This window comes from Marmota marmota, unplaced genomic scaffold (assembly GCF_001458135.2).
Source record: "Marmota marmota marmota unplaced genomic scaffold, marMar, whole genome shotgun sequence".
Lineage (NCBI taxonomy): Eukaryota > Metazoa > Chordata > Mammalia > Rodentia > Sciuridae > Marmota > Marmota marmota.
This window is the reverse complement of record NW_026000058.1, coordinates 34881-59540: the sequence shown is the minus strand read 5'-3', so window position 1 is coordinate 59540 and position 24660 is coordinate 34881. Positions and strand designations below refer to the sequence as shown.

General features: G+C 41.0%; 1 protein-coding gene and 1 pseudogene across 1 annotated transcript in view; one reads left to right on the top strand and one right to left on the bottom strand.

The window, feature by feature from the left end:
* LOC107160409 (zinc finger protein OZF-like) overlaps positions 1–10039 on the bottom strand; it is a 52091-nt gene extending 42052 nt beyond the window's left edge. The window contains exons 1-2 of the mRNA XM_048813865.1: positions 9566–10039; positions 794–859 (exon numbers count right to left, since the gene is read on the bottom strand). Coding sequence (XP_048669822.1) covers positions 794–859; positions 9566–9568 — 69 coding nt within the window. The 5' untranslated portion in view covers positions 9569–10039. The remainder of the gene's footprint in view (positions 1–793; positions 860–9565) is intronic.
* An 11391-nt stretch (positions 10040–21430) lies between these two features.
* On the top strand, positions 21431–22293 carry LOC107160401 (annotated as a pseudogene).
* The last annotated feature ends 2367 nt before the right edge of the window (positions 22294–24660 follow it).

Sequence of the window (24660 nt, the reverse complement as noted above, 5' to 3'; positions counted from 1 at the left end):
GGCCAAGGACCTGAACATACACTTCTCAGAAGATGATATACAATCAATCAACAAATAATGAAAAAATGTTCATCATCGCTAGCAACTAGAGAAATGCAAATCAAAATCACTCTAAGATTTCATCTCACTCCTGTCAGAATGGCAGATATTATGAAGACAAACAACAATAAGTGTTGGCAAGGATATGGGAAAAAAAGATACACTCATACACTACTGGTGGAACTCCAAATTGGTGCAGCCAATATAGAAAGCAGTATGGAGATTTCTTGGAAAATTAGGAATGGAACCACCATTTGACCCAGCTATTCCTCTCCTTGGTCTACATCAAAAGGACTTAAAAATAGCATACTATAGGGATATAGCCACATCAATGTTTATAGCAGCACAATTCATAATAGCTAAACTGTGGAACCAACTTAGATGCCCTGCAATAGATGAATAAATTTTAAAAATGTGGCATATATACACAATGGATTATTACTCAACAATAAAGAGAATAAAATCATGGCATCTGCAGGTAAATGGATGGAGTTAGAAAAGATAATGCTAAGTTAGCCAATCCCCTCCAAAAAAACCAAAAACACTGAATATTTTCTGTGATATAAGGAGGCTGACTCATAGTGGGATAAGGAGGGGGAGCATGGGAGGAATAGACGAACTCTAGGTAGAGCAGAAGACTTAGGGGGAAGGGAGGGGGCATGGTGTTATTAATGATGGTGGAATGTGATGATCATTATTATCCAAAGTACAGGAATAGGGGCTGGGGATGTGGCTCAAGAGGTAGCGCGCTCACCTGGCACGCGTGCGGCCCGGGTTCGATCCTCAGCACCACATACAAAGACGTTGTGTCCGCCGAAAACTGAAAAATAAATATTGAAATTCTCTCTCTCTCTCTCTCTCTCTCTCTCTCTCTCAAAAAAAAAATAATCTGATGATTAATATCAGATTATAAAAAAAAAAACAAAGTACAGGAATAAAGACACAAATTGATGTGAATATACTTTGAATATATGAGATATGAAAAATTGATATGAAAAATTGTGCTCTCTATGTGTAATAAGAATTGTAATGCACTCCGCTGACATTCATATATAAAATGTCCACATGCTTCTTTCAATGCTTTAATCACTCATATCACTCAATACAATCTCACTCTATAGGTTCTTAATCAATAAAATGACAATCCTTAGTGCTAGGCACTGCAATAGATATAATCAAGCCACAGCAAATAATTCTAGAATAATTCTAATCACTGTAAACATTCTTAATCATGACAGACATTCCCTCTGCATGCTAAGCTCAAGTGCCAGTTCTACAGTCTCAAGCCTTAGGCTCTAAGTCCAGCAGATGCCCACTCACTCAGACTGGTGATCTGGTCAGGAACCAAGGCAGGCTTCTCCTGAGGTGGAGCTGACAGCTGGTTGAAGAGGGGGTCATAGGGAGAAGCTGCAGTTCTCACCAGGGTCAAGATGTGGCTGTACAGTTTGAGAGCAGTGAAGAAGATGCAGAGGATCAGGAAAAGATGAGAAGAGTTAGGATGTCAGTCCAGGTCCTCATCAGGCTCTCCAGCATGAGGGCACCATTGTCAGCTGGCTGAATGTCTGTTCATTTGCTCCTTCATTTATACTAAATTTTGGGGCTTCTGACCACCCTTCCAATCCCTATCAGCTGCCACTGGATTTCTCAGTGATGTCATTTGCCCTGAGGTTAAAGCAACTGGTCTGGTGGTCCCCACCCAGATATTCTTGCCTCTCCCCTTTATGGTGGGGTGGGGCAACAGGAGGAGACTTCACTCTGAGCTTGTCAGAGTGGGAAGAAGTGACTTGTTCATGATGATCATATTGGAGGGCTACAAAGGCATGCCTGGAGAGACTTCAGGTTTCAAAGTGGAGTTTTAAAATGGAGTTGCTCAGGCCAAGGCCTAAGGTCATCTTTACAATACAGCACACTGGACAAACACCTAGGCCCTATTTCATTACCACAGAGATAAAACAAGGAGGGGGCTGAGGGATGATGCTAGATCTTCTATAAACAAGCCAGGTGTTCTAGTTCTCAATGTTCAATGTTTCACATCTTTCTAAATATTGTCTCTAAATATTTGCTTTTGATATTATTTTCACTAGAATTATCTTAATTTCACATTTTAATATTCATTTTCTTATGTAGATAGACAACTGATTGATCTTGTATCTTCTTTTATAAGCTCACTTATAGCTTCTGATAGTAAATTCCTATCTTTGGAAATATCCACTTTAAAATAAACTGAGATACCAAGAGATATAAGCAAGTTGCAACACTTTCAGTTTGACAAAGTCAAAGATACTGGCGAGAATCTCAGCAAAAGTCTAGTTCATATAAGTCATAAATCAAGAGAATTAAACTACAAACTTCCATAAATGTTATCAGACACAAAAGATAATAGAAAAACTGGCCATCAAACTCCCCTTTTCTCAATCTAGTAAAATATAGAATTAGAAATAAAATCCACCCACCTCCAAAACTAAAAACAAATGTTATCAGGAAATTTATGTCAGCATTGAACCTCCACTTATGTAGATCATTGCAAATAAAAAAGTCACATTTAACTTTAGAATGTTTATTATACATAAATGATGAGACATAATTAAACCAAAGAAGGAAATGTTCCCCAGGGCACAACACATAGTTAACATTTCAAAGAAGCTGAAACTAAGGAAAGAAGGACAGGATATTAATTCTCCAGATTGAAGAAGTTCTCTGACCAAAGTACTGTTGTTTCTGACAATGGGATAATCATCTTTGGGCTGGGGTTGCAGTTCAGTGCTAGGGCACTTGCCTCACATGAGTGAGGCACTGGGTTCAATCCTCAGCACCACATATAAATAAATAAATAAAGATATTGTGTCCATCTACAACAACAACAACAACAACAAAAGATAGTAATCTTCAATCATAATTTGCTAAAGATTGGCACAGCTTTGACAAATACTACTTAGCTTTAACATTTATCACATTAGCCATTGGTCACATGGTTAATTAAAATTACAGAAAATAAATTTTCCTATTGCTGCTGAAAGGAATGATCACAAATGTAATTGCTTAAATAGTCCTCAAAAGTAAGATAGACAAATCCACCCTGCATAGAACATGATGGCACATCAGCAGCTATCCTCACAGCACAGAAGATGACAGATTACCTATAAGCTTATCCTTGCAAACAATATTTGCCAGTGTTTCAGAAAATGCAGCTCCAAGCACAGGAAAAAGAAGAAAAAACAGGGGACCCTAGATCTGAAAACTGAAGCAAGACAGGAGAAAGATCCACAATATATAGTGAGATGGGGACAGAGCTCCGTAGAAAACTGCCTCCAAAATATTTAAGAGAAAATTTAGAGAAATCCACATCCACAAAATCTCCTGGAACAGGGTCAAACCAAAGAAGTAGAGCTGAGGACACAACCCTTTTAGACAGCAGGTATGACCAATACTTTTGATTAGACCCCTGGAAAATCACCCAGTTGCATGTAGCCTTGGATCACCCTTTGTGCATGTTTCCGGTCATCTCACCATAGTGTTTATGGGCCCTAGTATTTACCTAGAAACTCTGGGAGTTTATATCCACTTCAGTTATCTTGATTGTGTTACTTCCTCCTTTCCAAGATGCTACCCTGTAATTTCTAGGACTTCACCTCTGTGAATTTTACTTCTGTCATTTTAAGTAAGTATCTCCAATGTTCAAAGGTAAGATCTAAAGTGGGAGATGTTTTTAGTGACCATTTCTAATAAAGTGTTTATAGTGCAAAATATATGAATATACATTTTGTTGGAGCCAAAATACATCTCAACAGAGTAGAGCACAGATGAGAAACTTCAAAAGATTTCACAAAGAAGAAAACATTCCAATGACAAACATAAAATATAAGTATAAAGCAATACTACTTAAAGATGCTAAAGAAACAAACAAACAAACAGCAAACACACAAAAAAAACTAATATTCACAGAGATGTTAAGTGATTGGACTTGTCAAGCCTGATGTTGCAAGGTAAAAGATATTGTGTCCTCCTAAAACTAAAAAATAAATATTAAAAAGCAGATAGTAAGAGAGATAATTTTAAAAATACACCATAATATGAGCCTCCTGACTCTCCCTCCATTCATGGATACACCAAATAAATTATCTACTCATGTTTTGAGTCCCTCTTAAAGTTATAGGCACATACATTGGACAACTGAAAAAAAAAAAATATTTACCATCAGATGAGTAGAAAAAGTTGGAGTATACTTGGGCATTAGCCTGCCTTGAGCAATGTGCCATTTAACTAGACAGAATTCCCGAATCTCAGGGGAGGAGTTAAATCTCAAGGGTCCTGGTTTATCCCTAAAAGGGATTTGCCAGCATACTCTGCAAACTCTGTTGCTAACAGCTGAGCTTTTATCTAGCCAGCACCAAAGGGTTTACAGGGGAAATTTATTCGACCACTGGCAGCCCAGGTGGTAGTTCAGCACTTCCTGAGCCCTTCCCCCTTGCTCACCTCACTAATAACTCCAAGCCTAACAATTCTTTAAGGAACTTGTCACAATTTCAACTTTTTCCATTCAATGTATTATATCCTAAACCTTCAAGCTTTGGGAGCAATGGCAACTGTGTGTGTGCATGTCTGCCTAGATCACAAAGGAATGGCTTCACATTGGTGTACAAGCATCCACCAGGAGTGAGAAAAGAAAAAGATTAAAAGTACAGATCCCCATTTATTTCTAAAATAGGTTTACATCACCTTTCTTTCAGTGAGTATACGACAGCCTGGATTCTAACAAACTTGCATCAGGAATTTAGTGCAGCAATCAACTATAAAACCTTCTGTAGCAGATTCAATGCGATTCCAATCAAAATCCCAATGGCATTCCTCACAGAAATAGAAAGAGCAATTATGAAATTCATCTGGAAAAATAAAAGACCCAGAATAGCTAAAGAAATCCTTAGCAGGAAGAGTGAAGCAGGGGGCATCACTATACCAGATCTTAAACTATACTACAGAGCAATAGTAACAAAAACAGCATGGTACTGGCACCAAAACAGGCTGATAGACCAATGGTACAGAATAGAGGGCACAGAGACTAACCCACAAAACTACAACTACCTTATATTAGACAAAGGTGCTAAAAGCATGCACTGGAGAAAGGATAGCATCTTCTACAAATGGTGCTGGGAAAACTGGAAATCCATATGCAACAAAATGAAATTGAATCCCTATCCCTCACCATGCACAAAACTCAACTCAAAATGGATCAAAGGATCTAGAAATCAAACCAGAGACTCTGCGTCTAATAGAAGAAAAAGTTGGCCCTAATCTCCATCACGTGGGATTAGGCCCCAATATCCTTAATAAGACACCTATAGCACAAGAATTAAAACCAAGAATCAACAAATGGGATGAATTCATACTAAAAAGTTTTTTCTCAGCAAGAGAAATAATATGTGAGGTGAATAGGGAGCCTACATCCTGGGAACAAATTTTTATCCCTCACACATCAGATAGAGCTCTAATCTCTAGGGTATACAAAGAACTCAAAAAGCTAAACACCAAAAAAAAAATAAATAACCCAATCAACAAATGGACCAAGGATCTGAACCGAAACTTCTCAGAAGAGGATATACAATCAGTCAACAAATATATGTAAAAATGCTCACCATCTCTACAGTCAGAGAAATGCAAATTAAAGCTATTCTAAGATACCATCTCACTCCAGTAAGAATGGCAGCCATTATGAACAACAACAAGTGCTGGTGAGGATGCAGGGAAAAAGGTACACTCAACACATTGCTGGTGGGACTGTAAATTGGTGCAGCCAATTTGGAAAGCAGTATGGAGATTCCTGGGAAAGCTGGGAATAGAACTACCATTTGACCAGCTGTTCCTCTTCTCACACTATACCCAAAGGACCTAAAAGCAGCATACTACATGGACACAGCCACATCATTGTTTATAGCAGCACAATTCACAATAGCTAGTCGGAGGAGCCAACCTAGATGCCCTTCAATGGATGAATAGATTTTAAAAAATGTGGCATTTATACACAATGGAATATGACTCAGCACTAAAAAATAACAAGATCATGGCATTTGCAGGGAAATGGATGGCATTAGAGCAGATTATGCTAAGTGAAGTTAGCCAATCCCAAAAAACAAATGCTGAATGTCTTCTCTGATATAAGGGGGGTGACTCAAAATGGGGTAGGGAGGAAGAGCATGTGAAGAAGATTACCTCTAGATAAGGAAGAGGTGGGAGGGAAAGGGAGGGAGAAGGGGAATTGCATGGAAGAGGGAAGGAGACCCCCTTCGTTATACAGAATACATGTATGAAGATGTGAGGGAAAAAAAAATAGTGTTACCTTAGATTAGGTAAAGAGAAGTGATGGGAGGGGAGGGGAGGAGATGGGAAGATAGGAAGGACAGTAGGATGAATTAGACATTATTATTACTGTGTGTATGTATGTGAATGCATGACCAATGTGATTCTGCAACCCGTACACTCAGAAAAATGAGAAATTATATCCCATCTGATTCAAATGTATGATATGTCAAGGTCATTGTACTCTCAAATGTAACTAATTTAAACAAATAATAATAATAAAAAAACCTTCTGCAGCCTGAGCACAGCTACAGAAAATGGCTAATATGAAAAAGTTGAAGAATAACTAGTACTCCAATTATATGAATTTGGAAGAAAGCAACACTTGTAAGGCACAGATCACTGGTAAGGCTTGTGTGCCAGAATATGAATTTAGTGGAGCCATTTAAAAAAAAAAAAAAAAAAGCATGGGAAGTTGAAAGTTCTTTAAAATCTAACATAATAATAATAATTCTGGGTGCATTTCCACAGTAGTTGAAGTCAGTATGTTAGATAAATGTTAGATAGCTATTCTAAGATACCATCTCACTCCAGTAAGAATGGCAGCCATTATGAACAACAACAAGTGCTGGTGAGGATGCAGGGAAAAAGGTACACTCACACATTGCTGGTGGGACTGTAAATTGGTTGCATTCTCATCTTCACTGGAGCAGTATTCACAGTAGCCAAGAGAAGGAAACAACTAAAGTGCCTTCTGGATGCAGGGTACACCGGGGGATTTCTCCCAGTTTTAGAGCACTCAGCTACTTCCCCGAGAAAGTATGTTCCCTAAATTTAGACTGCTCGCTCACAAGATGAGACCCAGGTACTCATATTCACTGGACTCTCAGGAGACATTAGAGGTGTTAGCTGAGGGATCCTCATATCAGACAGTTCCAGGAAAATACCAGAAGGGGAAATTAGAACCCTCTGGCATAAATTCCACAAAGGGGACACTCAGCACAAAGACATTCTGACAGGCTGTCTGGCCTTGAGAGACAAAGGGAGAATACAAACATATTATTGCAAAGGTCAAGTGATTCTTCTCTACTTTTCTATCATGGGAAATGCTCATAAACAACAACAACAAAAACCTTTGCTTTTGATTCTTTCTATAGTACTGGATTTGACATTTTGTTTCCATACATTGAGATCATTCAGGAGGACACAGGCAGAATGGAACTCAACTGTAATCCCAGCAACTCAGGAGACTGGGAAACAAGTTCAAGACCATACTCAGCAACTGACTCAAAATAAAAAAAGAAAAATAAAAAAGTACCAGGGATGTAGCTCAATGATAAAGAACCTCTGGGTTCAATCCACAGTAATACCATCCTCCCAAAAAAGAAAGAAAAGCAAGCTCATCAGGAAAGAAAAACTGAGACCCCCTACAGAAAACACTCCCCTCGTGCAGGAAAACAATACATGGAGTTGAGATTTGGATGATCATTCCACTCCACAATCCCCCACCATCTGGGAAGGTGCTGGAATGCTGGTACATATGTGCTCAGATAGGACTTCAGGTATGTAGAACTTATGAGAAAACAAAAGTCATCAGAACCACATCAGAGACTCAATTGCACATCCATGTGTACATGATAAAACTCATCATTATAAAGATGACAATTTTTCCCAAATTAACCTACAAAATATATTCCCACCAAAATTGCTGTCACATATATGAATATATCACAGTAGATTCTAGCTTTATGTGTATTTATAAAGCAGTAATTTTAAAACTATGAATAAATGGAAGAGAGGGAAGGGAAGAGGGAAAGGGGAATCTGGGTAATGAAGTGTTTTGGTTATAGATATTAAAGATTTTTTTTTTCCATTCCAATTCATCCTGAGGATAGTCCACGTTTTGCATTTACTGTCCCTGCGCTGAATCATGAAGGTCCTTTTCCTTTAAGGAATTTGAGCAGCATCCTTTTCCCTGCTGTGACTTTGACCTCTCACTTACCAACCAGGCAGCACCTGTAGGTGGCCTCATTGGTGTGTATCGGATCCTTCTAGCAAATTATATTCCATACGTGTATGATTGTTATGTCAAAATGAACCCAATATTATGTATAGCTATAATGCATAACAAAAAAATTCAACATTCTTTACTTTTAATGAAATAAGTAACCCAGGCATAAAGTTCTAAAATTCATCCACAAAGTTATATATAACTTTAGCCAAGAAACTTTTCAATTATAAGAGTAAAATAAGTACTTATCATTACCTGACATTCATGTATATTATAAAACTATACTATATTACCATAATACCAAGGAATCACAATGAAAGCAAAATCAATATATGAATCCATATAATGTAAAAATTTATACTTAATTACAATAGAAAAAGTCTAGATAAATCAAACCATAAAAAGGCCAATCTCAGCAACTTAGCTAGACCTGTCCCAATCAATCAATCAATCAATCAATAGTACCAGGGATATAGCTCACTAGTATAATATCCCCAACTTTCGGTAACTTAAAAAAAAAAAAAAAATGAAAACGAGCTAGCTCAGGAAGAAGCGAGGTCCCTGTGGACCGGCGCTTCTCTGCTGCAGGAAAACATGGAGATGTGGTTATGACAACCTCCCACCGTCAATCATCAGCGTCGCCAAGAGTCTGGGTGGCAGGCGCACACCAGCCAGAGAGTACTAAGGCAGGGGCTGCGGACGCCCAGAGAGGATGAGAAGGTGCCACTGACATGTCCCCACCTAGGAGGCCCGTGGGACATCTCCCCACCTAGGAGGCCAGTGGGACACGTCCCCACCTAGGAGGCCAGTGGGACACGTCCCCACCTAGGAGGCCAGTGGGACACGTCCCCACCTAGGAGGCCAGGGGGACACCTCCCCACCTAGGAGGCCAGGGGGACACGTCCCCACCTAGGAGGCCAGTGGGACACCTCCCCACCTAGGAGGCCAGGGGGACACGTCCCCACCTAGGAGGCCAGGGGGACACCTCCCCACCTAGGAGGCCAGGGGGACACGTCCCCACCTAGGAGGCCAGGGGGACACGTCCCCACCTAGGAGGCCAGGGGGACACCTCCCCACCTAGGAGGCCAGGGGGACTGGGGGCTCGGGCCTGCCGGCTCCAGAGACTGCCGGTCCCGTCTGCCAGCTCCTGTCCCGCCCCAGCCTCCCTCCCCAGCCTCCCGGCCCAGCCTCCCGGCCCAGCTCCAGGCGCCCCTGCCCACTCACCATTCCCTGGAGCTCAGGAGCCAGGCTGCTCCCTAAGGGTCTTCAGACCTGCACAGCAGACAACCCGGACTCCGAAGCTGGAGAGCGAAGCCTGGAGACAACGGCAGAGATGGCGGACTCCGGGACTCGGCCCCTCCGTCAGGGGAACGAGGACGGCCGATCCAGGGCGCCTCCTCCGGTCCCACAGCGGAGCAGGTTTCGCGACCTCCAGGAGCCAATCGTCTTAGGTTAAAGTGACTCACTCGGAGGAAGCCGGCGGGAGGCAGTCTGGAAGGATCTCCGTCCCTAGGGGAAGGGGCCTCCGGACTGGGGGGATCCTGCCCTGAAGCCCTGGCCTCTGGGTTTCCTGGCAACGCTGACCTCAATCAGGGAGCCTGCGGTTTCTCAAGCCGCTTGCTAGGGCAGAGCGCCCCTCCTGCACGTGCTCCTGTGGGGTGTCTGAGCGGCTCCTAGCGGCTAGCTGCAAACCGGAAGTGACTCGGACACCGGGCAGAGGACCCGATTGCGAAAGCCCGCCCCCTCCTCCCTGGCTGCACACAGGATTGGACAGTTCTCACTCAGTGCTCCTGGACGGACAGGGCTTCAGGCCTGAGGGTCCCTGGAGTCTGAGCCCAGTAACCTTCTTTTTGAGTAAAGGAAATAATACCCAATCCAGTCACGAATAAGGCCAGAATGACAGATTCTTGGTTGCAGTTTTTTTTTTTTCTTTTTCCTTTTGAAGTCTGGTAATTAGACCTCAGAGCCTCAGGCTGCTGCTATTTTATGGCAAAATTTCCTTCAAAAGTAGGATCTCGACCAACCAGCAGAACATTTGCATCTAACCTTGCAAGTAAAGTCATTTCAGTTTATGGATTATATATGCCTGTATATTATTCATGAATGAAAATAATGCAATGACAGTTACTATAAAATGTCTTTTAACTTTTCTGCCCTTTGTTCTTGTTAGGAGACAGATTGAACTTTGAACTGGGAAGAAACCCCCTAAAATAACAATGTCCAATGAAAACAACATGTAAGGCACAAGGGTAATTTAAATATTTCTAGTATTCACATTAATAATGTTAAAAATGACAGTTGAAATTGATATAATAACATAATTCAGAATATCCAGAATATTATCTTTCTGTGACTAACCTAATAGAATACTACTAATGAAGTATGTGTGCTTTTGGAACTACATCCTTGCCGCAGTCCGGCTGCAGCAAAATAATCGGGGGGGGGGGGGGGACGAATAACTTGTGTACGTTGATACAGCAGGAGTAGGAGCCCTTTATTGCAGGACAGGAGCAGTATTTATACATTCCACACAGCTTATCTAATTAGCATAAACTAGATACATCAGTCAACCAATCAGGAATCTCTACACCTAATGGCTCGGTTTTGTTACTTCTCAAACCACTCCCTCTGACATTTTGCCAGGCACCATCCAGACTTGTTTACGAACTTTAACATTCCCCTGGCAAAATGCCAGGTGTTATTTTGACTTGTTTACAGACTCTAACACATCCTCAAGTTTGACTCTTTCCATAATATCTCAGTTCACAGGAACCACATTCCAGATTTGAGAGCTATGGGTCCCCTAATTCCCCTAATATCAGGGACTTTATGGGCATGGTCTATCTCTTTATATGCTAGAGTTGAGCGGTACAGTTTCCCACTAATGTTTCTCCTCAAGCCCCAAAATTAGAAGAAACAATGCCCTGAGTGGGAGCAGGAAGCTCCAACCAGGAAGTGTCCAAAAGTAGATCATTCTTTCCCACTTCATACTGGTCTCAGGTTCTTCCCATTGCAGGTATTGGACAGCAAGAAAAGGAAGATGGGGTCACAGGAGGTTAGGAACCCATAGCCTGTAATCTGCAGCAGTCTTGACTCTATTGTTTAAATAAATCAAATTCAAACATATTTAGCAGTTTGAGTTTATACCTAGTGACCAGGCTACAGCTAATATATGTTTCCTCCTATGGACAGACTCTCATAACTAATAAGCAAGTGGGCCGGGAGTCAGGATGAGCTGTGTCTGATTCCAAAGTCGAAACACCTCCAACAGATCACAAGACTCTTGCAACATTCCTTATTCTCATCAGACTTGGAAAGTGACAATTATTCAAAAGAGCAGGCTTTGTGATATATGTATATAAAATGCAGTCCTGCATATTACATAGTGCCACACAAACAGAACATTCTCATAGATCTCTGCTATCTTGGGGTTCCCATTCCAGGCTCCATGGAATCATGTTTCAGTTTACCTCAAAGGCAAACACCAGCTAGAATTTAATTCAACACCCTTTACAAATGAAAATATAGGTTGATATGGAACATATGATATGTTTAATCAGGGTTTTTAAATTATAGAATAGTCTGATCTAGAAGGATGTAAAGGACCACTAAGCTCTATGTTTTCTTTTCTTTTTTTTTTTTTAAAGATAGAGTGAGAGAGGGAGGGAGAGAGAGAGAGAGAGAGAATTTTTTAATATTTATTTTTTAGTTTTCGGCGGACACAACATCTTTGTATGTGGTGCTGAGGATTGAACCCGGGCCGCATGCATGCCAGGCGAGCGCGCTACCGCTTGAGCCACATCCCCAGCCCCAGCTCTATGTTTTCAAAGCAAAGAGGGACTGCAGCACATTTCTTTTGTTGATGGCATAGTGCAAAAGGAGACCAAGGACGACATATAATTATTGGCAGTACACGAAAGATCAGAGAATTGGAATCTGGAGGTCAGACCAGGAAGATTTGAAATATTGTATTGGGGCACGTGAAGGACATGAGTGCCCATGATGAATAGGTTATAAACTTCTGAAAGATGATTGATATGGTGTCAGAGAAGGTTAAGCAGTATCTACACAACAACTTCAAGGTGTTTTGCCAGCTGTGGAAGCACAGCACCTACTTATATCAGAGCCCCCATGAAGCCATTATCCACCTGAGACCTCTAAAACATTCCAATTGTAGAGATGAGAGAACACAGGCTTCTAGGTATCAAATGGCTTCTCAGCAAGCAGCTTGTGTCAGAACTGAGAGCTGGCCAGGGAAGAACTGCATGAAATTCTTTCTAAGCTTCTCAGTCTGGTTTGCTACTGATATATAGAGAAATATTATTGCTTCTCCATTTTAAACAGCGAGCCTAGTGAGGATGTCCTAAGAGGTCCCTCTGACTTGAGAGACTATGGTTTATCCTGTTTTCATGTTAAGGGAAGTCTTTAGTATCAGAGCTATGTCAACCCAGGTTCCTCATTGGGAAAATTGCAAGAGAGCACAACACAGGCCTCCAAATCTGGATTGACTCAGGGAAGAAAAAAATCTAAATGGTTGATAAATCATTTAGTTGAGTTACCAACTTGAGGTACCTCAAGTCAAGTTACCAACTTGAGGTAACTCAAATTTACAGTTGGGAAATTGGAAAAAAAAATATAACAGTGTGATTTATTTGCCACAGAGAAAAGAGACTAACCAAGAAAAATAATTGTTTAAATGCCAACACCCAGGGAAGCCTGGCTGCAGAGAAGCAGCTACAACCAGAGATTTCCTGTGGCAATGTAACTTCAGCAGCTCTTCTGTGCTGTAATCTGGTTGTAGCTATTAAAATGTTACATGTGCATATACCTTCACTCAGTATTCCCTTTCCAGGAAGTCTGCCTTCAGCAGGAGACTAGTTTATGTTTTTAGCTGAATTGTGTCCCCTCCCCAAGTCTCATATAGTGTGGTTCCAAATACCTAGTGCCTCAGACTGTGAATCTATTTAAATATATAATTTTTAAAGACATGATTAATGTGAAAAACCAGCCTCTACCTCAGAGCAAAGCCTGTCCAAGGAAGGGGGCATGACCCTTGTCCTTGAAAAGACCCACAGAGCACTCCTAGGCACATACCCACCCTGCTGAGTTGTTTATCTACAAATAACAGGAGAGATCTGCAGCACCAGGTGTCCCTGACTCAGTCAGGCTAGGTGAGGGCCCATAGCAACCCCCTAGCAACCACCAATCAGCATGAGACAGGGAAATACCTGGGATTCCAGTAGTTTATGGTGGTTGATAACATGTTGGGAAACCTGTAGTTCAGCACGTCCTCCCCTTGTGGCCTAAAACAATCAGTTAAAAGGAATCCCCCTCTTTTACTAACCAATCACCCTCACCCAACTTGTTCCCACCAGTGAATGTGCTAATCATGTTTTAGAGTTGTTTTATGACTTTCCCGCGGTGTGTGATGATTTGCTAAGAGATGCTATGATGTATGTGAAGTCCCTGCCTTCCCCAGAGAGTGTATAAAACTGCTGCAAACCCTGGGCTCAGGGCCTCAGCGTCATCAGTTGCTGTGTGTGCGGAGGACCTAGCTAGCTCGCAATAAACACCTCTCTGCTGCTTACATCGATGATCTTGGGTCTCTGGTGGTCTTTTGGGGGTCCCGAATTCGAGCATAACAATGTTAATCCAGTTAATTGGTGTAAAGTCTAATCCAATTAAATTTTTCTCCTTATAAAAAGCAACACTAAGGACACAGAGAAGCACAGAAAAATGTCATGCAAACATAGAGACAGAAGATAGCAATAGACATGTCACAGAGCGGAGCTCAAAGGAAATCATTCCAGCAAGCACCTTGATATGGACACTATGGAATTAGCTCAAATAAATTTCTGTTTCACCTCATCTGTTGCATTGCCATGACAGACTAATGGTACTGATACAATCCACTAGGGCATGTATACTCTGTCCCTGCAGCATGGCTGAATGAAGCTACAATTGAATCACATCACATTCCACCAGCAATGGAAAGGCTAAACTGCTGCAAGAAATGACATTTTTTACTGGAGTATTATGAAGGCATCTGAGAACATATTCCTTATCTGATGGTGCTATAGAGTGCCGCAGTTTGGCTGGGCACAAATAACCGAGCCGCCACAAAGCCTTGTAGGTTCAAACAGCAACTCTTTATTTCCCAACTCTCACCAGCACTCTACACACACATCCCGGGAACACACTCCCTCCACCGGGCTCTGCCCGCCAATTCTCCTGGAACCCCGCGAGAACTCAACGGGAACTCCAAAGTAGCTGGGCGCCTGAGGCAGCAGGATCTGCCCTAATCCCAGCAGGATCTGAGCCACCCTATTCCCCCACACCAGGATCCGCCCTCATCCTGGAGCCGCCCTAATCCCAGAGCAGGGTCACCTTTTAACCATTCCCTCTAGCAAAATGCCAGGCGTCATTCCACTAAACTGTGGCTCTCAACGATAGAAAATTGTTTTGTGGTTTAGTAAAATTATGAAAAACATGTAGACTCCTTTTACCTCATTTGTTTGTGAAATCCTCTCTCTTCTTTGTGTCAATACATCCCTGGTAAAGTAATTAGTTTTTAAGCCTTGTAAAGGAAGTAGAAGTATGGTGATGACTGGTACATGGGCTACCTGGGGCAGGTACCTAAAACAAAAACAGTAGCATCAGAAAAGAAATATTTAGTGCACAGTAAACATTGAAAATGATGTGGAAATAGTTTCTCTGTTATTTCCACAAGTATGTAATCTGGAGAGTTACACCTATTAGGTTGCCAGGGGAAGTAATACAGTTTAGATTTCTTTGGAAATTGGAATGGAGGTCATTCAAGTGGTAAATTCCTGGTACAGGGTTTAGGGGAGTCTCTATACTTGAGTATTTGTCCTGGACCTATCTTGACTATCTCCAATTCCTGGCTGTGGAGATCCTTCTCCAGAAATCTAATCTAACCTTAGACCAGAGATATTATCGGTTGTGTAGTGCACTGTTCTTTCCCTAGGAGACAAAATGAATAAGTAGCTCCACGATGATCTGCATAGAAGTCTGCAAAGAGATTGTTTTACATGTAGGAAAATAATTAACTCTGGTCATCCTGGCTGCCTCCACAGAGAGCACTCCCATTGAAATTTTTTATACCTAGATTAGCTATATATGAATATAGGCCTCCATACATTGGTGACACTGGGTTATAGTGTTACTTGATTTCCATTACAATGCTAGAGGAGAAGCCAGAAGTAAAGTATTCACTTGTGAATATTCACTTTGGATTGTAAACTCACTGAGATCAGGGTCAGTGCTCAATGCCTAAGCAACATTGGCACATTCAGTCCCATAGGAATGTCAATTTCCTAAATATTTAGGGGAAAAACAATCAAGATGATTTGGATTCTGCAAAATTCGGTGTCATTCATCTTGAATGTCACCTCCCATGAGGCAGGGAAGGCTAGGTTCACCTGGATGAGCTTCTAGGCCTGAGTTCCAATGACAGCTGGGTAGGACATGCAGGGCAGAGTTGGGTGTCCCAGGCAGCTCTGAGGCTCTGAGTGGGACAGGAACTGTAATTGGGTTATATCTTTCGATGTTTCTACATTGCCCCACATGCTCATTAATACCACCACAGTTGTATAGGCTTCAGGCATTTTGCTCAAGAAATACAGCATCAAATAACACAATAGTAATCTCATCATACATGCAATTTACTATTTTTTACATTTAGCATTACCTGAGTCACTCAAACCATCCCTATTTTTGAACCATTGTTCATAAGTCTGCAAATGAAGTTGTAGAACAGCTGTACCATGGTTGATTCAGCCATCTTGTTCCTTTTTCAATATTTGGGTTCCTCCTAGTTTTTAGCTATCATAAAAATCTATAAAATATGAAGAGCTTACCCAAAATAGTAAAACCAAAGAGTGAGGGTGGAGGAAGTATTTTTGGTTGAGGGAGGATTTCTGTTCTCTCCCATCATTATCCCACAAGACCAGCCTTCCTTGGAATTCTGTTTCTTTGGTACAACTTCTGCCCTTAAATTGTTCGCACCCCTGTCCCCTTAGACTCCTTCTGTCTCTCGTGCCTACTCAGCTCTCCTCCTGTCTAGTTGTGCTGAATCTGGGCAGGTGGGAAGCAGTACCCCCTCATGCCATCCTCCACCTGCAGTGGGAGAGGAGCCAGAGGTGGCCAGACTGAAGCTCAGTTGAGGAAAAGGGCTGAGCAGCAGGGAGCAGAGTGGCCACCTGTGAGAGAAGGACCCACACCACAGCCTAAGTCCTCTAAGTCATGATGACTCCATCTTTCTTCTAAGAAAAATGAAATTTAATCTATATGCTGGTTTGAGCTTCTCCATCCACAGAATGGGAAGTCTCGGAGTCTTCAGGATGAGAGTGGGTGGGGTAGCGCTCTTTAGATCTTTTTAGGTGACCCAAGCCTCTGATTTCTTTTTCTATATGATCATTATAGTCTATCAAGTCATGTGGTTCATCTCCCAGGTGAGAAAATGTCTTTGTGACTACATGGGCATACCACAGAGACTAGGTTATTCTAGAGTGAGGGGTTTGCACTCTCTTTCCTTGAAACCATGTGTTTAATGTAATTTGAGTTGGACATTTTGTCATTTTAATAAGTGATAAACTTATGCCAGCAGTCTGGGGACATTGATCCAATACAGATCTGTCTCAGATGATTGTGCAAGATTGGGAGACAGGGGCCATCAGGACTTGGCTTCCTTCTCTGTACTGGCTCTCTCCCATGCTCTCAAAAGCTCTTCTTGTCTTTGAAGTTGGTGGGTCCTCTATCTTCCCATGGAGATTGATCTCTGGCAGACATTTTAACAGCAGCTGGACAGAAGGACAGTGGGCAAAGATATGACTGTGCTCAGCCTAGTACTGCCTGGCTTCCTGGGGGCACTGTGCAAACCCTTCCCAGAACACTTAACAAGTAATAATGACAAAAGATGTAATTTGGGAGTTACATGACTAAATTTTCATGCAAAAAAGTGCCAGAAGGTGCCAAAGCTCCTGAATATCATAGGTTGGCAAGGGTATGTGGTCAGAAACTAAGAATGCAGTGACCAGAACCAGGAGCCTGGTGATGAGGCCACATTTGGGGTAGAACATCCTGGCCTCCTCAATGAGACAAGCTGGGACTTCCTTCATCTTGCTCTGAGAGTGCAGGGAGACTGCAGGCATGCCTGAAGATGGCTTGTGGCAGAGGAGCACAGAGGTCACTTATGTTCTGGTGTGACCTGCTAGCTCTAATTTTCCAAAATGAGCCTGAAGACTCTGCAACAGGTGCAGGGTGATTTTGAATGGTGCACAAATGGGACCACTTTATAGAATTATTCTCTTAACTTCATGTACTCACAACTCACATCTCTCTGTCCCCTATCATTTAACAGGAAGCAGTCTTGCTTTAGTCACACTATGGTTGAGAATAGGGGACAAGGCCCATCTCTGGTTCTCTGGCATCTGGACCTGGTGTGATTAGGGCACTAGGATAGTGGTCCCAGAGGGTGGGAGCCCAAAAGGGAGGAAACTGGTGGTGTGAGAACTGGATCAGTTTGGGTAGGAGGTACATGCTGGAGAGAGGGCAGACTCTCTAGGAATTAGCTATCTTCAGGAAGGAATACCCTGGATGCACAGGTAAATGTCTGTCATCCAAGGGACTCAAAGGCTGAGGCAGGAGGATCACAAGTTTGAGGCCACCTGAGCCATTTAGTGAGACCCTGCCTCAAAATAAAATTTAAAAGGGGGCCAGGCATCTAGTTCTATTATGGATGAGTTGTAGAATGCTCCTGGCTTTGAAACCACCCCCAATGTGCTGAGTACCCACACCCAATGTGTGTGCGTGTGCGCGCACACACACACACACACACACAAACAGCCTAGGAGGGCAGACCCTTCAGGGTCAAAAAGCCCCAAAATCAAATAAACAGAGTACCAATGGTAAATGACATGGTTAAGAGTAAGCACTTTCCATCTCCTGAAAGAAAGTGAAACCTGCAGGTGCTCCTAGCAAGCCTGCTCTCTGGTCTTTCCAGGCCAGGGCCTGTGTTTAAGGTCTTTCAGATCACATGCTTCACAGACACCAAACAGACTTCTGGGTGACTGCAGAGCAGAAGGACTCTTTGTTTTAATGGAGAAACTTCCAGTTTGAAATAAAGCTTGGCCAGCAGAGCAGAGAATGAAGATGCCTATCAAGAATCTGTCCTTTGATCTTCAATCTGTCACCAAGAGATGCCTGTCTGGAGAGAGCTCAGCATGCTTGGGACAAGGACAGCTTCTCAGAGAGCAGAGGGCAGTGACTGGCTTAGCAAGGTACTGTTTCTCACTGGAGCTTATATTTTCTCTGATGGCAACTTGTAAGTGGAAGTGGAGCACTGCACGGACCACTCTGGAATGTTTGCGATCAACAGTCAACAGGTTTTCCTTCCAGCTGGGATGAGATCTTCCCAGGTCACCAGCTCCAGCAGGGAGCAGCGAATTCCAGTGACCCTGCTTGTTAATTTTTAGGTTTTTTTTTTTTTTGTGTGTGTGTGTGTACATGCAGGTGAAGTGCTCAATGAGTCATTCATTGTACATGCTTGGGATAGAGAAGGAGGAAAGACGACTTTCTCAACTAGAGGAAGGTCACTGCTGAGGAGGAATCGTGCCGAGTATTAAAGGAGGGACGTCTGGCTTGACATCAACAACTAAACTTGGACTGGAAAACTTTAGAAGTATGGTCAAACTGTTTGACAGAGAGACTGTAGCACAAGAATCAGGCTCAAATTAGTAGTTCCCCTGCCCCAGGCTTTAAGTTTCTCCTGAGAATATGCGGTGTGTCTCCCTCTCCCTCCCCCGCTTTTTTCCTTCCTCACCTACCATGAGAAAATCACTGTGCTTGAAGCACTGGGGATAAAACAATGAACTGGAGAAGGCCTGGTGTCTTTCTGTGTAGCATTTATGATCTAGACCAGGGTTTCTGAGCCTCAGCATGTTAACATGAGAGACCCGATCCTTCCCTTGTTGAGGGGCTTCCCTGTACATGATGATGTGTTTGGTAGCATCCTTGGTTCCTGTCTAATAGGTACCCTAGCATGGTACCCTACAATTTTTAACAACCCAAAATGCCCATAGACAGGCCCAATGTTCCCTGGGTGTGACCCCTGCCCTGATTGACAATTGCTGACCACTGAGGCAGACAGCTAAGTTCACGCCTGCAGTGAAGTTTGCACAGATGTCTCTGGGTCTATGTGGAGTCTGCTCAGGAATCTGCTCACAGAGTCTGGGTGAGTGGGACTTGCTTTGGTGTCAGTACATGCCTGTTTTGAGACAGTAATTGATTAGAGGTTAACAAATAAAACCCTGGTGAAGAGAGGTTAATATGGTGGGTTGTCATGAAGACATTTCAATTACAGCAAAAATCAGTAAAGTTCAGTGAAGATATCTGCAGGTAAATTAATTTTATTTATTAATAATAATAATAATAATTATTATTATTATTAATAATAAAAATTATTCCCTCTCAGACTTTCCTTCACCTTGAAATAACTGCAGGGTGGGAGAACGATCCTGTCTAGTGGCAGACCTGCATCCTAAGTTTTTCTTTTCACATAAAACTCCAAGTCCTTCTGTGTCTCTGTGTCCTCTTAAATAGGAGGCAAACAGTGTAAATGTCTTTCTTTGCGCCTGATATAGGGGTGATCCTCAGAGTTACCAAATGTTTGACCCTATATGACACTTGTTGAAGGCTTATGTGTCTGTTTCCAATGACATCTCACAGAAGGTACCATTTGGTTCTGGATTCCAATACAAAAGTTGCTGTCAATACCCCTGCTGTTCCTCTTCCTGTTGAGCTAAGGTTCTTTCTCTCTGTTCTTTCTGTTCCACTCTACAGTGTTGATAGGTAAGTTAATAAAACTTACCTATCAGCTATGAGGTGTCTCCCAAAAGCTCATTATGTGAGACAATGCAAGAAAGTTTAGAGGTGAAATGATTGGGATTTGAGAAACTTAACCTAATCAATGGATTAACCCACTAGAAAGAAATAATTGGTTGTGTTTATGAACAATTCTTTCCTATTCTCTTATAATGTAGGGAGCATTCATAAAAGTAGGATAGAGAGTTCTACCAGCAATCTCCCTGTGCATGAGTATGGACATTGCATTATTTGTTATCCGACTGAGGTTTGTGACCCCCTTTCCTTCATAGCAATTCTCAAGGAAGTAACTGCTTCTCTGGTGTTCTCTTGCTGCTTTCTGCAGATAAATTTTATAGCACTATTTATACTTTCTGTAGGTGTCCTTCTCAGTTTGCTTATATATTCTGGAAGGCTGTGGTTTCCTAAAGAGGACAGAATAAGTCATTCCTCTTTGTGAGTTCATTGCTAAGTGAAATATATAAAGGCTGATTGTTGAATTAAATACTTCCCAAGAATAAGATTAAAAATGTTAGATTGAGGCTATAGTGTTTAACAGTGAAATATTGTGTTTCAGATGTTATCAGATTCAGATGTACCAAAAGTGTAAAATTTTTGTGAATTCCATGTAAATAAGGAGATAAATAATGACAGAAATAGCAAGACCAGATTTAAAACTAGTCAACATGAAAAAAACTTTGATAGCTGCCATTACTTTATTTTTCCATAAATGCTTTTATTTTAGTCACACAAGAAAAGCTATTTCAGGATCTACTAATTTAAAGCAAGCAACTGTATACAGATAACAAAAGCATCAACTTGCTACAGCTCAGCACAGCATCCAATGGAAATAGGCATGAGACAATGCATATTTATGCAGCATTAAAACAGATGAACAAGATATTGCAGGGCAGGGGGAGGAATGGAGGAAATAAATGGAAATAAAACATCAGAGTTTCCCAGTGCTTCAAATGTAGTGCATTACAGCAAGAATGGTAAGAATGGAAATAATTGATCTATATACATGCCTAATACAAAGTTTGCTGGTAGGTCTTCTTTCAGTGGTAAATCATTTTGAGTATATTCTGGAGTTACCATGTAATGACAACTTATGGGACTCAGTCTTAAAACTCTGTAGGTAGAAACAGTAAATAATTTTATTTTATAATGAAATTATGCTTTCATAATAAATTATGTTACAAGTTTCATTAAAAGCATGTATAGTAGTGATCAATATTAAAAATTTTTGTATTCAGGAACTTAAAACTATAGATAATAAAGCACTAAATATGTAAATAAAGACTTAACATATTAGAAAACCATTAACTAGAAAAATATACACATTTAGGGGATGCACTTTGGGATATCCTTTCTTGGGGCTGATCACTCCTGCATGCTCTGTGTTCCACTGAGTGCTGGTAGGTCAGGACAGTATGCCTGTGTGCCTCATTGTCCCCTGACATAGCCAGGACAGGGCTTGGGCTGCTGGCACCATGAAGCTCTGGACCTTGGAGTGCATCTTCAACCTGCGAGAAACTATTACAACTACAATGCAGAAATGCCCAAACCCTGTGAACCTGAATGTGGTTGGAATTAATGTGTTGGACAGCCATAGAGATCCCTCTGGAAAGCTGCACACCACAGACTTCTCAGCACAAAGTGGAGACAACCTTCCACCCTGAAGTCTTTTATTGGTGCAGCAAAAATCAAAACATATCTCCAAGAACATTCTGTGGTTGATCCTCTAGAGAAAACAATGGAACTTAAATCTACTAATATTTCCTTTACAAATATGGTTTCAGTGGATGACAGACTTATATACAAACCATATCCTCAAGACCCGGAAAAGACTTTGGCCTCAGGAAGCCATCATCTCTGTGCAGGGAGTCAGCCTTAGCAGTTACCTGGAAGGGTTAATGGCAAGCATGGTATCTTCCAATGGTAGAAAAATCTGAGAAGCAATGGAATGGGTAATACATAAACTAACTGCTGAGATCAAATTGTTGATAGCCTCAGCAAGTGGAAGCATAAGGACACCGATGGCAATGGCAGCATTTGTAGAGAAATAATAAAGTCAGTAAATGATATCAGGTCCCTGGTCTCTTCAATCAGACATGTATTTACTTGTTATTTAAAAACTACAACTATATTTTAGGTAGAATTAAAAAAAAATAACCCGGAGTAAGGCTATGCGAGTTTTGATCAAAACAAAAAGATACAGTGCTTCTAAAATCCAAGCAATCATCTGAGGGTATTGTGGTTTGAACTGACTGATTTTTATGATTCTGATATTTATGTAAAAATTTAACAATTTTTTAAGAGTACTTGGGAGGAATTGGTATTGACGTTGAGTCTCCTCAAACCACAATTTTTTTTAAAGAGAGAAAGAGAGAGAATTTTTAATATTTATTTTTTAGTTTTTGGCGGACACAGCATCTTTGTTTGTATGTGGTGCTGAGGCTCGAACCCGGGCCGCACGCATGCCAGGAGAGCGCGCTGCCGCTTGAGCCACATCCCCAGCCCCCTCAAACCACAATTTTAACACTTTTCCGACATTGCAACTCTACCTGATTTTGAACCAACCTCAGAACCAAGAATGAAGAGCCTCCCCTTATATACATACACTCACCTTGCTAATTCAGACTAGAACAGCATACATGAAGAGTCTCACTCTAAAAAGAGAAATTGTGTAGTTTTAAAAGACATTAAATTCTATAAAATAACTTGATGTGCTAACAACCAGTGTTTTGATTTGGTACTTAAAGATAATTTTGGAGTGAAAACCATCACTAAATCTAGTATATGACTCCCAACATATATAATAGTTTATTGTATTAGAGAGTACTTTATTGATTTGCCAAAGTTTTGTAACTTAATAAAATAATTACTTTCCTTGGATTTGAACTTTATAATTTAGCAAGCTATACTGTGGTTAACTAAAAGAAATAGTCATTACCTGAGTTTTGCAACACTCTTAAAAAGAATACTCTCTTAAACAGAACAGTTATTCACATCTTTTAGCATTTCATATTTACCTAACTTATAAATTGCCATATGTCAAAACTATGGTTTTGTAATTGCTAAGGCATGATATGTCAGATTATTTGAATATAATTACTTTTGGTGGTAATTGTCACCCCAAAACATCTTTTTTCCATGATGTGAACCATAATGTTTTTAATTATATGGTTCAATTTTGAGGATATGGGGGCATTTGGGGATAAAAAAATGAATAATAGAAGGGGTGGGGTGGACCAAACTAACCACTGAGTAAATTGTACTGCAAGTTTTATTTACCGGATATTCTTATTTATTATGCCAGAGTGGCCACAAAGTGAAAAACAATCCAATAAATGTAATTTGTTTAAGAATATATAAACATTTAAGTATTGAAATAGTATTTTTTAATATTCATTTTTTAGTTTTAGGTGGACACAATATCTTTATTTTTATTTTTATGTGGTGTTGAGGATCAAACCCAGTGCCCTGCGCATGCCAGGCAAGTGCGCTACTGCTTGAGCCACGTTCCCAGCCCTTGAAACAGTATTTTTGAACAATACAAATAATCTCAGTACTGATATGTGGAAAGGGATATGACTAAGCAATATATAGTGCAGAAGAGATATTTCTGACACAGCTGATAGTTCTTAAAGATATTGATCAATATCACTATATAGCACAAATGTGATTCAATTAATGTGGCACTACAAAATTTCTTTACTGAATGTTTTAACTTTAAATATTGTACACTGGTACAGATTGATGTTACTTTCTTGTATTATTTCCAAATACCCTTTTATGTGATACATTAGAACATTCTAACTCATAGTCTGCAAGACAATCACACTATAGTTTGGTTTTTGCTTTTTATTTCCCTTCAGCAATTTAAGATTGAACACACTAAATATATGGCACTGCTTATTTTGACAGAGTACTTCAGCCAAAGTCTCTGTGGTAAAAAGTAATAATTGCTATATTTTCTCTTATAAAAGAATCACAGATTCTTCATTAATTGTAACATGGATATGAAGATAGTTCTACACATGTAGACATTCACGTCATACCTTGTCAGAAGAATTTAAATCAGTTGTAAACAGTTATATGAAGATCTTATATAGAATGAAATAATACAGGAAAGAGGAATGCAAACAACAAAAAATACATTTCTGTTGCTCAAACCATCAGGTTTATGTAATGTTTTTATAGCATTCCTAGAAAATGAATACAAGCCTGCAATTTCCATTAATGAACGAAGAATAACAACTTACACTGGCAGTAAGCTCCCTGATCAGAAAGTTGCCTCTGCTTATGAACCAAGTGTGCACGTGGAGGGCTTGGCCTCCTCACCTGGAAGCTACGCAGGCATAGGACATTGCTCAGTCTGCAGAGCCTGGCACTTGGACATAGCCCCACCAGGGGCATCCAAGATGATCTCA